General features: G+C 37.4%; 1 protein-coding gene across 1 annotated transcript in view; it reads right to left on the bottom strand.

Moving 5' to 3' along the window:
• spock2 (SPARC (osteonectin), cwcv and kazal like domains proteoglycan 2) overlaps window positions 1-18510 on the bottom strand; it is a 67243-nt gene that overhangs the window by 1097 nt on the left and 47636 nt on the right. The window contains 5 exon segments of the mRNA XM_030156312.1: window positions 475-606; window positions 8014-8076; window positions 10841-11059; window positions 15036-15170; window positions 15296-15404. Coding sequence (XP_030012172.1) covers window positions 475-606; window positions 8014-8076; window positions 10841-11059; window positions 15036-15170; window positions 15296-15404 — 658 coding nt within the window.

Here is an 18510-nt window from a genome sequence, read left to right as displayed (position 1 = left end):
CTTCATTCTGTTTAGCTGGTCTTCCTCTCCACTTTGACGACATCCTTTCAGTCCGGATGAGAAATGCTGAAATCAATTTAGAAAAACATTGACTCCAACGGCAAAAAAGGGCATGTGTTTGACTTTGTCTGGATTTTAATAGCTATTTCTAAACCTTGCCAGGGGACCCATTCTTATCAGACGCAGGTTCAGTCCAACCAGGCCTCATTTATCTTGAAAGACTTTTCTCACAGCGACAAGCAGCGCTTTAGAATGCAAATGACTCCGGACACATGAATGTGGCACTGGTCCCTGCAGTGAGTTATGTTGCTGTGGACCTGAATGCTTTAACATAAAGGAAGCCTTGTGTAGAATGTGTGAGGGGAGCTCTGGAGAAGAGGAACAATGTGAAGCATTTTGAGTGTGTGACTGAACCTGGCACTTTCATGTCCAGATTGGATTTGCACTTTGACAGTTTACACCTATGGGACGTACCGCAATCTGGCTTGCCACGAATCCTGGACCCGGCAACCTCCCCTCCATCCTGGTTGACGCACCAGCACTCCCCCCTGTCGCACTGCTGCTTCCTGTAGTAGCCGTCCTCATCGCAGCTAGGGATGAATCGACCTGGCATTGACAAATACACAAGTCAGGACTCATACGGTAAAAACAGGACCGGTGTCCCTGTATCTCACCGGCATGTTTCAACAACAGGTTGAATGTGTGAGGATGTCAGGTTCTGCCGCTATGTTAGAGCCCTGTGGTGTTGATGCAGGAGATCAATCTACAAATAGAAAGGGGTACTTTCACTAGAGGAGAACTCAGCTAATTAAATCAAAGTCCACATATGACTTCCTATCAATGATCAGTTGTAAGTATATTGATATCTGTAACCATTTCCATGTTATAAGCCAGGGGTGGCAAACTCATTTTGGTTCAGGGGCCATATTTAGCCCAATTTGATCTCAGGCGGGCCAGACAAGTAAAATAATGACTTAATAACCCATAAACAATGACAAATCCAAGTTTTTCTTTTTGTTTTATTACGAAAAAACCCAAAATTAAATTATGAAAAAATTAACATTTTACAAAAAAGATGTGAATAACCTGATAAAATAGAAATTTCATTTGAAAAATTAGTGCAATTTTAACAATATTATGCCTCAATTTATTATTTATACATGTACATTACACACAGTGTTACATAAACGTTTAGTAACAGGCAAAATAATGTTAAAATTTTTGATTTTGGAACTAAAATTTGAACAATTTCTACAATATTACATCTCTTATTATTAACACAACTACAGATCACAGTGGATCCATAAATGCACAAAACGTTTAGTAACAGGCAGAATATTGTTAAAATTGCACAGTTCGGGTTGTTCATCTCTGTTTTTATTTATGCATTTATTTGCATTTTATTGTGAAAGAATAGTTTTGTAAATGTAAATATTTTTACAGTGTAATGTTTTTTTCACTTAAATTTTTTCCACAGTTCTTCACAAAGAAAATTTGTAGTTGTCATTATTTATGGGTTACTGTGTTGTTATTTTTACTGTAGATCACATTGGTCTGTATGTGGAACCTGAACCAAAATGATTTGGACAACCTGGACTGTTCAGGTTAATTTTTGCACTTTCATCCTGCAGGCTGGAATGGACCCTTTGGCGGGCCAGATTTGGCCCCCGGGCCGCATGTTTGACACCTGTGTTATAAGCCATCAAAATATGGCCCGTTATAAGTAAAGGCTTATAATGAGACATATTTTGATCTCTTATAACATTGTAAAGGTGGGCGACACGGTGGAAAAGTAGATGGACCTTCGTGCCTCATGGCAAGAAGGTCCTGGGTTTGATTCCAACATCAGTCGATGGGGGTGGGACCTTTCTGTGTGGAGTTTGCATGTTCTCCAGCTTCCTCCCACCAACCAAAGACATGCACTGATAGGTTAATCAGTTAATCTAAATTGCCCATAGGTGTGAATGTGAGAGTGATTGTTTGTCTCTATTTGTCAGCCCTGCAATGAACTGGCGAAATGTCCAGGGTGTACCCCGCCTTCACCCATAAGTAGCTGGGATAGGCTCCAAGTGACCCCCGTGACCCTAGTGAGGATAAAGTGGGTTCAAAAAAATGAATGAATGAATGAATGAATATGTAAAGGCAAATATTTTATATTTCAAAAGTCTGTCAAAAAAAAAAAAAAAAATCAACATTTCTCAAAACTGTGAACAAACTTTGTAGACATTGTCTGTTAGAACTCCTTGACATATGAAATCATGGACTCTAATGCAGAAATCACAAAAACTGAAGATTTTAACAAAAATATTTTAATAATGAAAAAGTGATTAACAAAAAGCGCTCACAAGGAGGATATAAAAAACTTCAAACAAATCTCTATGATGAACAAAACAGAAAAACTTGAAGCATAAAACTGACAAACATAGAAAAACCTGGTAGGCAGCTTGACATGAGCCACAATGACAGAATCAGACAAACAGGCACAAGACAAAGGGAGACAGGACTATTTATACATGAGGTAGGGGAACACAGGTGACAACAATCAGGGGCGGGGCAAACAATCACACTGGCGGGAAAACACACAAAGGGAGGAAGTCAGAGTCTGAAACAAGAGGGATGAGATGTGTACAAAATAAAACAGGAAGTGCAAGACAGGACCAAACGTGAACGACTCTAACTTAACATAAAGTGACTAATCAAACGAAGACAAAACACTGAACACCAAAGACGAAACATGAAACACCAAACATTAACATGATTAACAGATCTGACGAGACATAACATTGTCTCAAGGAAGATACATATAACATTTGGAATGAATATGACCAGTAGTTTCATCAGAGATGTCTGAAGAAATTGCTCACGAAGACTAAATTGAAGACGATGCCGGACACAACACCTTCACAGTAGCTCATGGCTCATTGGCTGGTGAGCTAAAAAACAGAAAAACAAATCCTGCGTCTAGGCTGCCTGTGATCATTTTATGGGACTCATTTCCAATCAGCTAAATGAAACTAAAAGAAATGTCTTATTTTCATCACTGTTTCCAAAAGGTAAGAATGTGTTTTTGGACTTCAGTAAAGTTTCAGTCATTTGTACTTAACTTCAGTACTTCTATTTATGATACCTTTTTACTCTCATTCCTCACATTTTCACATGAATATCTGCCCTCTTTAAAATTGCCTCTTTTCTGCTATGCTTTCAATTTGATACTAGATAGGATCAGCAGGAGGGACGCTGGATTCTGCTCTGGTTGGTTGTTTTGGCCCGAGGCAACTGATACGGGTCAGTTGTGGCTTAGTTGCTTATTGGATGTTTTGTCTGCTCTGCTTTCCTGCTGACAGGTAGCCTAAATACGTTTCCTCTAAATTGTGATTTTACAGTCCTGGCTGCAAACAAGAGGGGTTTCAACACATCTTTGTAGCACCTAAAAACAATGGTTTATACAAAGCCTTGGAACTTAAAACAATTACATTACAATGCTGCTTTGTCTAACTGACAATTCAAATGTCTAAAGCACCAAAATTACAGAAAATCTGCACAAAAACCTAGAACTATGAAATGTTGCTTTTTAAAAATGTATTCATTTTTGGGTTCTTTGTGCTTTTATTGGATAGTAAACAGAGACATATGGAACACACTCTACCCCAAAATGCCGCTATTTTCCATGTACACTGACTTAAAAGAGTGATATTTTGCTTTTTTAAATGGAATTATGCATTTCAAAACATTTCCCTGCGGTCTACATAAACTGTACAGGGTGGGGAAGCAAAATTTACAATGAACATTCAGTTGTTTTTTCTCAGCAGGCACTAAGTCAATTGTTTTGAAACCAAACATATATTGATGTCATAATCATACCTAACACTATTATCCATACCTTTTCAGAAACTTTTGCCCATATGAGTAATCAGGAAAGCAAACGTCAAAGAGTGTGTGTTTTGTTGAATGAACTCATCACACCAAAGGAGATTTCAAAAATAGTTGGAGTGTCCATAAAGACTGTTTATAATGGAAAGAAGAGAATGACTATGAGCAAAACTATCACGAGAAAGTCTGGAAGATACTATTAAAGAAGAATGGGAGAAGTTGTCACCCCAATATTTGAGGAACACTTGTGCAAGTTTCAGGAAGCGTGTGAAGGCAGTTATTGAGAAAGAAGGAGGACACATAGAATAGAAACATTTTCTATGATGTAAATTTTCTTGTGGCAAATAAATTCTCATGACTTTCAATAAACTAATTGGTCATACACTGTCTTTCAATCCCTGCCTCAAAATATTGTAAATTTTGCTTCCCCACCCTGTATTTCTGGGGAATGACGCCAGAAAGGTCATTTTGAGCGCTGGCCCTTTAAATGCAAATGAGCCACTTCACGTTCCACCCCCTCCGGGTTGTTGGCTGTGCTGCTCTGTCCCATTCAACCAACAACTGAACATTTTAGGTAATCGGCTCGAAGCCTGGACATATTTTCAGTATGGACTACAACTGCTGCTGGTGATAAACAATTATAGCGTACTCGGAGAAATGTTTGTTGAAAGTCTTGACCTTATAGGTGCAAATGTCGTGATGCAACTAGTTATAGACGTAACAAATTAAGAAGGAATTGAAACAGGTTGTAGAAATCCACTCAATTTTTGCCAAAATGAATATAAAAATAGCTTAGCAGCACCTGGAGGGTTCAAATTCAAACTTTTGGAAATATTAAGGTCCCCAAAAACACAAATAAATGTGCCAGAAGACTAATAAAAGTGGGTTTGGTAAAATATGACCCCTTTAAGCAATTATCATAATAGTTTTGAATAACTTTAAGGTCATTAAATCAAGCGTTTCGGTTGTACTCCTGTGCAAATTCATGTATAACGAAAAACATAACACGTCAAAATCTCTTCATACATCACACAAGCTCAGTTAAATGTAGTCATACAATATTTGCCTTGAAGTGGAGTAGAGAAAAATAAAGTATCAAAACACTGGAAAGAGGCTTTGTATAAATAAAGTACAAGTAGACGACCCCAAGTGTGTAAGTGCAAGGCTTATATTTTACTCATGTTCATTCTCATTAGCCTTATTCATAGTGTCTATTGCTGTATTTACCTTGTATCCTTATTATGAAGCTTATCCTAGTTTTGATCATATTCAGAATATGACATTTACGTGGAACACAGAGAACTCTGGATACTCACATATATACATATTTACATGATAAATACTAGTATCCTGGATACTCACTACTGCTGCTGTTTGCTAGAGTACGATAGTCTAATCCAGGTTACTGTTGTCACTATATATGATGTTAATATATGTGAAACTTCTACAAACCTCACATTATCCAGATAGTGATGTACATGTAAACACTTGAATCATTTTAAAGCAAACACCAGATGTTTACCTCGAGGTGCATGACGTGTAATATTTACATGGTGGCATTTTGATGAACATCTGCTGAAATTAACATAATGGATTTAGCTCTTAAGGCCGTTTTTCAGTAAACACACAAGGATGAGGCTTGTTTTAGTTACAGTACATGCTTTGGTTACGGACATCTCACTGTCCTTTCTTTGCATATTTCAATAATAGGCTTTGTTTGCTTTATGTAAATTATATTTATGGTGTATCTGAGTACCTGTGCAATTGTTCTCCATCAGGTGTGTGTATTATAAAATGATTATTTGCACTGATAGGTTAGTCAGTTAATCTAAATTGCCCATAGATGTGAATGTGAGAGTGATTGGTTGTCTCTTTATGTCAGCCCTGTGATGAACTGGCGACTCATATAGGGTGTACCCCACCTTCGCCCATAAGTAGCTGGGATAGGCTCCAGTGACCCACGTGACCCTAGTGAGGATAAAGCGGGTTCAGAAAATGAATGAATGAATGATACTTGGAGGAGTAATACCTGTGTACCTGCAGTAATTTGCAATAAATGATCTTAAACCAATGCAAACCTGTCAGGTCCGTAATTAGAAAAGTTAAAATTCCACCACAGATAATCTACCCTATTTCAGCAAAAACAGAAGTGCTGTAATAATATTAGTGCTGTATAATTTGTTTTGTGATTTGGTGTCATCTATTTCATTTTTCTGCTTCCTCCGTGCATTTATTGAGCCAATTACCTGGTTGAGAATTATCAAAGCTGGAGTTGAGGATCAATGAAAGTATCTGGGTGGAAATTCAGGAGACTCATGTCATGACAAAGCATGGAGATTCACTAAAAGAGCAAACGCTTCAGAAAAGCAAAATCTTAAAAGATGAGGAGATGAATGACACATTTTTAAGCAAGTGGTGAGTATTTACGTCAGAACATAGGAGTAATGAGTAAAACAGATTTTTCTGGGGTGGGGGTTAATTTCCAAATTACTAGTTTGTAGTAGCCCCAACAGAATACAGCTATACAGGGTGGGGAAGCAAAATTTACAATATTTTGAGGCAGGGATTGAAAGACAGTGTATGACCAATTAGTTTATTGAAAGTCATGAGAATTTACTTGCCACAAGAAAATTTACATAATTGAAATTTTTTTAATCTATGTGTCCTCCTTCTTTCTCAATAACTGCCTTCACATGCTCCCTGAAACTTGCACAAGTGTTCCTCAAATATTCAGGTGACAACTTCTCCCATTCTTCTTTAATAGTATCTTCCAGACTTTCTCGTAATAGTTTTGCTCATAGTCATTCTCTTCTTTCCATTATAAACAGTCTTTATGGACACTCCAACTATTTTTGAAATCTCCTTTGGTGTGACGAGTGCATTCAGCAAATCACACACTCTTTGACATTTGCTTTCCTGATTACTCATATGGGCAAAAGTTTCTGAAAAGGTATGGATAATAGCGTTAGGTATGATTATGACATCAATATATGTTTGGTTTCAAAACAATTGACGTAGTGCCTGCTGAGAAAAAACAACTAAATGTTCATTGTAAAATTTGCTTCCCCACCCTGTATTCTATAACAATGGAATTAAACAGAAAGAAACAGTCAAATCATTTGTATAACAGCTAAAATTCCATACTTGTGATAGTCCTACCTGTATCATGCATTAACACACATTGCACAGAGTCTAAGTGAGCAGATAATGCATGCATCTTACTGTAAGTGCCAGCCAATTCCTTATTCCATGAATACAAATCTGTTCATGTAGCAAGATAGGGGTGAATAAGTATTAAGTCAGCATATTGCAGTACACTGGGGTGCAGCCGGGAGGGGGTGAGCAAATCACGATGGGATGAGGAAGGACACAGGATTGGAAAGTTTTCAATTTCAGAATCATTACATGAGTAGGAAATACAGGCTCTGTTCATTAAAGAAAGGCCACAGAGAACGCCCTGACATACAGCAGATGCATGTTTCACTCAGGCAGTGCTTCACCTTGTCCATGTTTTTTTCCTGAGGAGGTTTCACAATCACACTCATCAGAGATGGATGGATTTGTCATGACATTACATACTTCAGATCCTATTTTTATAGTACTAGAAAAAAAAAGAGAGAAAAAAAAAGAAAAGGTGGTGGAAATGAGCTGGCATTCAAGTGTAACACAAATGAGACGGGGCATAGCAGAACTGTCTGTTCAGTCTCAGAGCGACAATCTTTCAAGGGAACATCTGAGTTTGGGGCTGGCATGCTGCCCCCTGCTCTGAGCTCTGTGTCCTTGGAGAGTCCTGACTCAGAGCTCAGCCAGCCAAAAAAAAAACTGCACAGCACACATGCGCACACACACACACACACACACACACACACACACACACACACACACACACATGTCCAAACACACACATGTACATTCACCTGCTTACATATTACCCACAACACACATATATGCACACATAGACACACACACACACACACTGATGGCTGCTTTCCTTTGCCGTCTGTTGGTATCACATTCTAATCCACAAGACTGATCAGGAACTAATCCTCGCCTCCTGCTTGTCATCTGCTTCACGAAACCCCCTCGACCAAGACAGACTGATCCAACTGGATTGAAATGCTCTTTAAGAAGACAGTCACTTACCAAACTTTCTTTTTCCACCATCTAGTACTTGGATCCTCTCCAGCTCAGCCAGGCAGGGTGGTTCTGAAACACAACGGAAGATCATTTTTTACAGGAGACAAAGAATGGAACATAATAATGGACTAGAATTATTATTAAAATGGTTGTATACCTCTGTTAGCTAGTCAAGGTATTTACATCTAAATCTGTCCACAAATGTCCCACACTCCATGTATTGAAGGCTTTGACGGAATTTAATAACATGTTAAAGGGTTAATTTGTAACATTCATGCAGGCATAGGTGAGCTGTTTTTGGAGCCTTAAGCTTAGAGACGTTAACCAGCTCCTTTTCTGAACTACAGGACCTAGTGTTGTATGCTTATATCACTGCCGAGGAGAAGGAGAGAGTTACTGAAGCATTTGGGAACGAGAATAAGTACTCTAGTGGAAAAAAACACAACCTAAGTAAACACAAGCAACATATAAGAGTCAGAAATCAGTCTTGGAATCAAAATTGGCTAAGATCAACAAATCACAGCGCAAAACAGACTACAACAAAACAAACATCTTCCATATTGAACATTTAAAGTGTGTTTTTTGGAATATTGGAATCTATCATTTCAGTGAATATTTTGTTATATCACTTTTACTTACAGACTATTTTAACAAAAGAGCATGTTATTCAATAATCAATAGAAAAGTGTAATAAGAACATAATATAATATAATATAATATAATATAATATAATAGAATAGAATAGAATAGAATAGAATAGAATAGAATAGAATAGAATAGAATAGAATCTTTATTTTGTCAGTAGGGGTTCACACATGTAAACATGTACATGCACCACACACCAAAATTTATCTTCTGCCTTAAACCCATCATTAGATCATGCATCACACACTGCATGTGAGGAGCAGTGGGCTTGCCATATCAGGGAGCAAATTGGGGGGGGGTTAACTGTCTTGCTCAAGGGCACATTAGCCAACAACTCTCCGCCAGTCAAGGGAATGAAACTGACGACCCTTTAGTCATAAGCCGGCTCTCTAGCCAACTCTCCAGCCATCTAGGCCAATATAGCTGACTTCTGTCATTTTGTTGTATTCATAATTTTCCAATTATTTTATGCTTATAAGATGTTTGTGTCATAACTGACCAGTGAATTCTTGATTTACGACCAAAAAACCTGTTAAATGTGGTGACAGAGATGTTTCAGCGCCTAAATATTTGTGCCAAATTTGAAGACATTCTGTAAAGTAAGACCTGAGACTGTGCATTACCAAGAGTTGGAGAAATAGAAGGACAACCCAGACTCAAAATAAGCATCAAAATTCAATGAAAACAATCGACTTTTTTTTTTTATTTTAATCTTTATTTTACCAGATTGGTCCCATTGAGATAGGGGATCTTTTTTTCAAGGGAGACCTGGCCAAGACCATAGCGATACAGCCACATTATTACAGTAAATAGTATAATATATATCCTCTTAAAAGTTTAATTGTGTATTATTTAGTGAAATCTAGTGGTGAAGTTGGACACTGCAGCCAGCTGACCCCATCCCACTATCGAGTGTTTGCTCCTGGAGGATTCTGTTGGGTTTCTGTAAATTGGCTTTCGACCAGCTCTATATGTGAAGTGCGAGATACGCGTGAGAAGTGAGATCATTTTTGTTATGATTTGGTGCAACATAAATAAATTTGACTGATTGATTGATATCCGATGGTGGCTGCCAGAAACACAAAAGGGCCTTGTTTAGGGCCACTGCTTTGTTTGTTTTGAGTTTTCCTGTTAAAGTGATAGCCCCTGGTCCACTGGTGAATGCACCTCAACACTATACCATCTGTTTTACAATGGAAAATTGTAGGAAGAAGTCAGTTTAGTTCCACTGTAGAAACATGGCCATGCACCATGGAGGAGATCTAAACAGCTCATTCTAAGGTGACGAAAACACAACTGTTCTTATTTTTGTGTAATTTAGAATATCACATTCCATTTCTGCTTTAGAGCTCTCCAAATCCCCCTGAATCATACACATTGGACCTTTAATCCTGTAAAGCCTGAACCATTAAATCATTGACAGAAAATTCCAGTTCTTTGAAACTGGAGCCTTTATTGGTCCTTCTGAACAACCAAAAATTTTTTTTTCAAATTTCCATGTATGAGTATCAATTTTGCATCATATTTGATACATCGGGTCTTAATGCTCAAATATTATTTTTGGACAAACAAAAACATAATATAACAATAATAATTCCTTTTCAAAATTGCCAAAGTTCTGCCTCCTTCCTCATTAATGACAGTCTTGTAGTGTCACTGGAAAGGCCTCTGGTGAACAGACTCCTCCCCCCTGGTGGATTATTCGTGTATTGCATGTATCTAATTGTATACATCAGGATTTTCAAGAAAAAAATATCACACTGATCATGTAGAGGGCTTCAAAACTCATGTATCAAATATGATACGTTTGGCGTTATGGGGTTTTTTCTAGATTCTTAGAATAATTTAGATTTTTTTTTTTTTGTCTGTTTGGTGTGTTATTATTCCTACGTGGCTTGCTGGTTGACAGGAACAACATCAGAAAACCACAGAAGCAACATGCTGTCAACAAATATCAGGAATGTTTTAGTATGTTTTGGTTACGACTTTCCCCCGAAGTGTCAAAGAGGAGGATGAATGGGAAGAAAAATATTGATGACCTGTACACAGTGTAGAAGTGGCTGACACCTGAAGGCAACTCAGTGTCTTGAGGTTTGAAAGCACACACCAGGGGGATTGTGTTGAATGTGTGCATGCCTGAGGACACTGTACGGTCAAAACTGACAAACATCACCCCTGTTCTACTCACTCTCTCTCCAGAAGCACAGGCACCACTCGGCCGTGGACACTTTTCCATCTCTGTAGGAATCGCAGGAGTTGAAGAAGGGCCGGATGCAGACCTCGTACTTGTCCAGGTTGATGGCAGCCAGCTCGGCCTGGTCCAGATACAGGTCGCTGTTGGTGTCCAGCTTGGAAAACATCCAGCCTATGGAGTCCTTACAGCTGGCCACCAGGCTCCTGTCCAGCACTGCAAACACAAAGACACACAAACAATCACATTTATCAGAGGCAGCTGCTCAAATGAGAACTGAAACAATGCCAGTATAGTCTCACAGTATGCTCCTGTTTGCAGTGGAAACCCATTTAATTTAGCAATTTTCTTAATATGTAATTCATTTTCTTTTAATTATAACAGTTTTCCATTTAAGTAGCATCTACAGTAGTTCTTGTTTGTTGTGTTTTGCTACCGCTGCCTTAGCAAATCAAAAGATAGAAGAGTAATACTTAAAAATGAGAATTTATCTGAAGCCATAACAAGTATTTTCCACTTGAGACTTGAAAGTTCAGTTTAAACCAGGTGTTTATCAGGCACCGACACGTTGACCACATCCTAAAGCTCACTTCTTTCTGGCTTTGAAGAAGTTGTTGTGACTGATGCAAAGAAATCTTGATACTTCCATTTCAAGTTTTTCTTTTCATATGTTGACCAGTTGGAGCAAGTGAGAGAAAAAGCAGAACAAATTAAGAAAAAAAAATCGTTTTCATTTTTTCCTCACATTACAAGATGTGTAGTGAAGAAAAAGAATTACGTTTTCTACATGGCATCTCCTCATCTCCTGTTTGAGCACCTGAGCCTCAACAAATCAACTCTAGACTGAATGTGCCTCAAGATATAATACTACATTAAATGCCTTTTTTATTAATAACATTTCCTCAGCATTGTGCCTGAACTCATGTACACTCTTTCTGAGCAGCAGCAGCAGTGAAAAAAGCAAAACACTGAATCAATGTAAAAAACTTCTTCAGTTGGTCACATCTAATAAAAATGAGTTGAGTGAACTAAATAAAATTGAACTGAATGAAAACTGAATGAATTCAATTCAATTTTATTTAGTTCACTCAACTTAATTTCATTAGATTTGACCAATTGAAGAACTTTTTACACTGATTTAATGTTCTGCTTTTTTCAGTGACGAATTCATTAACCCCGTAAAGACTAGCGTGGTGTAGAAAACATTAACTTCTGACATATTTATGAAAGAAATGAGTTTAAATATGTTTGATCTGTGAGATACTCATCTTTTCAGGACAACCTGAAGTGTTTCCTGGATGATTTATGACATTTAGGGCGGGATTATTGTTATTATTTTTTTTATAGTAGGGAGAGAGAGCAGGCAAAGAATTTATATTGCAAAGAACTGAAAGACAATATATCACAGATTAAAGGAAAAGGAAACTTTCTGAGAAGTGCTTTCAGTCCATAATAGTGAACAGGTTGATTGATCTCTTATCGTTCTCTGTCTGTACTCTCTACTTGCATAAATGTGAAGTGAAACCTAATTTTTTCTTTTAGTGACAACTATGCATAGCAGAAGGTCTACATCTGCACCATTAAGGACTGAAAACTCTTGTCAGAGACGTACAAGGGTTTTTGTTACTTTGTTTCCATACACTTTGGCCAAGGTTTAACATGAAATAAATGACAACAAAGCTCATGGAAAAGATTATAATAATATAATATTTAGAATATATAATGACAATTTATAATATCATTTTTGTATGGTTTTATTATTTTGTTCATGAAAGAGCAAAAGTACATATAGTATAGATTAGATTAGATTCAACTTTATTGTCATTACTCAGTATAAATACAGGGTAACGAAATGCAGTTAGCATCCAATCAGAAGTGCAAATAGCAGAAGTGCAGTATAATACAGTTAAATACCGTATGTACAGATAAGCAATATGTACAGATGAGTGCAGTTATATACAGCTAGTGCAAATGAGATGGTTATATTAAGTATTGAATGTACAGATGAATAAATAGGATGTTCAATAGTTCTGTGCAGTATATGTACAATTGTTATGGGAGAAGTAAGTACAGGTAGGGCTATAAAGGGTGGTTATAATTATCCTTAAGGCTATACAGAAGTAACTGATTTGCTATACAAATATCTTGTGAATATACTATATATAAGGCTATATGCAGAAATAACTAACTTGCTATACAGATGTCTGTGAATATACAAAGAGTAAGAGATGTCCAGGTATACAGGGTGTCCTCAAAGTATCTTTACAATTAAAAAAACGTATTATAAAAGTATTTGATGAGATATGTCAATCAGATTTGTTCTATGTACTCAGTGGTTATCAAAGTTTATAATCACATTGCATTTGTGTATTTCAGGGTGTATTCAGACCTACTTTGTTTGGTCTGTTTAAAAGGGACCGGATTTAATTTCCCTGGAAAGTCTGGACTTTTTTTTTAGGTGTGAACACAAACGTGTGAACTCTAATTTGAACCAAACAAATGGACCAAGACCACCTAGAAGAGGTAGTCTTGGTCCCTTTCCAAACAGACTCTGGGTCAGTTCACTTTTGGTGTGAATATAACCGGCCTCAAGTTGAAAACAAACCAAGGAACCATGTGCTTTTTGTGCTTGATGAGCCACCGTACCTGTATGGCATTGTGGGTAATCAACATAACTGGAAGTAGCCGAGCCAACATCGGGTAGCCAGAGCTGATAGCAGCAGCCATGAGCCATGGACAGATGTGGAGCAATGAGGAGACTGAATATCTCATGTTTGTTTGTTTTCATCAACACCCACCGTCTCTGATTCACCCCGCCCCAGACTTTTCTGTCTAATGCCAGCGCAGTTCGTCACATGCGTACTTCTGTTTACAAATTTTGGTCCACTAGCAAAAAGTCCAATGAAAATGTGATCCGGCCCAAACGAAAAAAAAAAAAAAAAAGTCTGCATTTGATCTGAACTAAATAAGTGGACCAAAGGACTTTCCAGATATGAACACACCCTTGGGTACCCTGTTGAAGAAATAGCTTCAGTTAGATGTTTATCTTGACCTTTTGACTGAATACATGGCACCACAACTGGATGACCTTCAACTAACCATCATTTTCCAGGTAGATGGTGCTCCAATCAATCAATCAATCAATCAGTCAATCAATCAATCAATCTTTCCACCACCACATTGGGGACTGCATGTTGGTGGGTTCCTGAATCAAACATTTCCAGACCGGTGGATTGGAAGGGATGGTCCAAGTCTACTTTTCATTTTGTCATAATTTCCACAGATTTGTCTATTCATTTGCTTTTGTAATAAATCTGTTAAATTGTAAAGAGACTTTATGGAAACCCTGTATGTTTATTATTTATTATTATTGTCATGTGGGCTTTGACTGACAGCTAGCTTGGCTTCTGAGTTGACCCTTTAGATTTTTTTTTTATTGATTTTTTTTTTTTCTTTTCCTGACAGACAGCATTATTGTGCTTGTGGTTGAGAAATCAAGTGGTGTCCACTTATTTACAATAACTGGCCTGTTGTATAACTTAGCTAATGTTAGCATTAATTCATATAGTTTAATATGATCTGTCAGTTAGCCTGCTAATTAAGCCTCCTAGTGCTAATTGTATGTTCATGTATTAAAATGCAAAGATGGCATTACTGCTATCAAACACAACTGTATGCTGTTGCTGAAATTACTCTGCAGAAGTCAGTCTCTCATTTTTACTGGTCCAGTATTTTTATTACCTCCGCCAAGGAGGTTATGTTTTTGCCAGGGTTTGTTTGTTTGTTTGTCTGTTTGTTTGTCTGTCCATTAGTGTGCAACATAACTCAAAAAGTTATGGACAGATTTGGATGAAATTTTCAGGGTTTGTTGGAAATGGGATAAGGAAGAAATGATTAAATTTTGGTGGTGATCGGGGGTGGGGGGGCCCACGGGGGGGCCCACTGATCAGCCTTGGCGGAGGTCTGCGCTCTCCGAGTGCTTCTAGTTTTATATTGTCAAATGTACTCTGCTCACACTAAAGTAATGCAAGACTGTGACTTTACACAGCAGTAGAAAGAAAGGGCAGGTTTCCCTGAATAGTATGATAAACAACAATACAGACTGAGCTCAGAATTGGCAAAAACATAAAACTGTGTCTATGCGTTTCTTTATCTGAGTAGGTTTTGAAGGGTTTAAAGCAGTAGCTCTAACCTGATGTAGTGCTCGCTGCAGTGGTTTTTGCCCCAGGCTTGCTGTTGTTGTTCTGCTTGGCGTTGCTCTGCAGAAGCTGGAACCAGTCCCTCAGACGCTCCCCGAGATCAGCCAGATCCTGCCCGGTACAGCTCTCTGAGGAGGCCAGCGAACACAACACACACTTACTGTATCTCTTCATATTGAAACATTCATGTATTATGTTGCGATAAAACTAATTTGTATTTCCAGGTTATTTTTGCTGCTGTGTGTATTTTTACCATGTTTAGAATCCTTATTAACAGGGGCTGCAGTGGGACATGGACAGAGACCTGAACACTTCAGAGTCAGGTCCTTCCCTGTAAGACACGCCTGCTGCTCCAGCTTGCACTGCGACGGAAACATACACATACATGGAATAACACACAGCGTCAAACACACTCTGGTAACTCCGACAAGGGGACACAAAGGTGAAGGAAAATGAGTTATTGCAGCAACACAGATCAAATATTCATGAGGTGACCGACTGTAAGCCTTAATTTAAATCTGAGTCCTGCTGCTGAATGTGCTTTCTAACCTCTATCAGCTTTCAAGGTCAGGAGTAGTGATCGAAAAGACAAAGCATAAATCAATAAACACTGGGGATTCTGTCACCACAAGCCACCAATTGGTCCTTTTGAGGCTATATATCACAGCTCTTTGTCTCTGTTATTCCCTTGAGAGTCCCTTTACAGTGCTCAACTCTGAATGTGCAAGGTGTTTCTTTTTTTAACTATTTACTCTCCATACAAACATACCACAATGAACCAGCACAGATGTAACAGCATCAGTGAAAACGCATATATTATATTCTTCTCTTTGTTACTAATGCTACATTGTGTACCTGTGTTAATATGTTGGATGAGTTTCTATTTTAATAATTATTTTCAAACAATGCATGATATTATAGACTATTACAGTACATATAGTTTAATACCAGATGAAATTACACATCATTTTCTCTTTCATTGTGTCCCTCTGCGTTCACTTCTTCTATCTATATATATTTATTTCATATTTGTAATCAACAAAACACAAAAGAAATGTTTTTTTTTTTTTCATTTTTACTCTTTTTTTGCAGTTATTCATTACAAAGTACTAGCAAAAAAAAAGCAAAACCAGTATCTCGTAACAGTATGTGTATTCCTTCTCTACACCTTGATGTAATGCATGCAAAATCTGCAGATACACAGCACAGATAATACAGATTAATTATGTTCTGCTGATCTAAGGTGCAATTTTGCATTATCCCAAATACGTGGTATGAAAAATAGTAATAGGACACATTATTATTAGGCCAAGCGTATCATTTTTAACAGGGGGCTGGGATACAAAACAACAATGATAAATGACAAAATATGAAATGACAATATATTTATATTATGACAAATATCATTGTAATAAATATATTTTGTTTAAATGGTTAATTTTGTTTACAATATAATCTAAAACACATCTTTATTTTTTTAAAGTTGTACTTCAAGATTTCTGAAACATTCATTACATTCTGACCACAACTGATCATTTTAAATCATAAATAACCATCTGGTTGCTTCAGTTCTCACTTAGGAGAAAAAAAATCAACCTTTCAAGTAATTTTTCAGCATTAAAAACCCACACTTCCTTCAGTAACAATAACTCTAGCGCTCTGAGAGGACATGAAAGCTTCCCCGTGTTTTCAGGCTATAGATCTATGACACAGGATTTCAGCTTTTCATACATGAAATGGTGTCAAGTTGTCTGTATCTGTACGTAGTTGTTCAATTTGGACTGAGAGGAGAGAGCTGCAGATGGAAGGTACATTCTGCTGTTCTTTTTCCACATGATTTTGGCTCCTGCAGCTTTAAAAGAAATACTGATTTGATATTTATTGTAATAATTATGGTCAACAAATATCATGAAAATTATTTTGATGATAATACAGTACTTAATAATAAAAATATTAACGGATTAGATTTATATGACACTTTTCTATAAACGCATACTCAAAGCGTGGACAGTGGATCTATTATTCATTCACTCCCACATTCACACTCTGGTCGTGGTAAACTACATCTGTATCCACAGCTGTCCTGGGGCAGACTGATGGAAGTATGGCAGCCAATTCACGCCTACGGCCCCTCCCACCACCACCAAACATTCATACGCATTCATACATCAGTGTGAGTAGCAGCACTGGAGGCTAGGAGGGTGAAGTGTCTTGCCCAAGAACACCACAGCACATGACTAGGACCAAGGTTATAACAGTTTTGGATTTTTCATTATAGTTTAGTTTTACTTAGTTTTGACTTTTTTTTCTCTAATTCAGTTAGTTTTAATTAGTTTTTAGAGCAGGTTTGCTAATTTTTATTAATTATTTTATTTTTTTTATTATTTAATTTTTTTTTATTAATTATTATTATTATTTACTAAATGCTTAGTTTTAGTTTAGTTTTAGTTTTTTCATATCTTTTATCTTCTTTGCCGTCATATTCAAATAAAGCCTAGACAGGACTCTGCTGCTTTCTCCCAACTTTAGTCTCCATGGTAGAGTGGGGACAAGAAGACGACTTTAAACCACAAGTGATGAGAAGTGACGGAACATTAAGTGTCGTATGGTGCCAGCAGCGAAAATTGCTCGAGGGAAATAAATCGATTTCATATCAATCCGACATTGGCAAAGACAAAAACGAAGGGAATTTTGTTCATATTTTTTATACGTTTTAGTTAGTTTTGTAAGTACACAATACAGTTTCAGTTAGTTATCGTTTTTTTCTTTTTAATTATAGTTTTTATTTATTTCAGTTAACGAATATGTTTTTACAATTCTAGTTTTCGTCATTTCGTTAGTTTTCGTTAACGATAATAACCTTAACGAGGACAGAGCGGGATTTGAACCGCCAACCCTTTGGTTATTGGACGACCTGATAGGAATGTATCTTATAACCTGTAGGTATGATGTGTCCCAAAATTTTTGGCTATACAGTGATCCCTTGCCAATTCACGCTTTAAATTCCGCGGTTTTAGTTATTCGCGGATTTTTCTGAAATATTAATCAAAAAATAAAAAATCAAGAAAAAATCGCGGAAATTCCGCGAAAATCCACCCCACAGCAGACGAGAGGCCGCAGCTGCCAGAGAGAGAGAGAGAGAGAGAGAGAGAGAGAGAGAGAGAGAGAGAAAGAGAGAGAGAGAATGTAGAAATGTCAGTTCATGTATGTACGTGTGTTTGTGTGTGTTGATGCTCGAGACCAAAGAGAGAGAGAGAACTGATTCGTTTCTTGTGCGTATGAGAGGAAAAGAGAGCTGGGAGTAGATGTGCGTGTGTTCGTGTGTACGTATACGATGGATAAGCATCACGAATGAAGAGAGGAGAGAGTACGTATCAGCTGTTAGTACGTATGCACGTGTGTGTGTTTTGTTTACTTTCTACATTCTTTTCTTTCAGATGTTTTACAGTACGTACATGTACATGTATC

Source organism: Sphaeramia orbicularis, chromosome 15, assembly GCF_902148855.1.
Source record: "Sphaeramia orbicularis chromosome 15, fSphaOr1.1, whole genome shotgun sequence".
Taxonomy (NCBI): Eukaryota; Metazoa; Chordata; class Actinopteri; order Kurtiformes; family Apogonidae; genus Sphaeramia; species Sphaeramia orbicularis.
The sequence above is the reverse complement of the archived record's forward strand: the minus strand, read 5'-3'. Positions and strand labels throughout refer to the sequence as shown.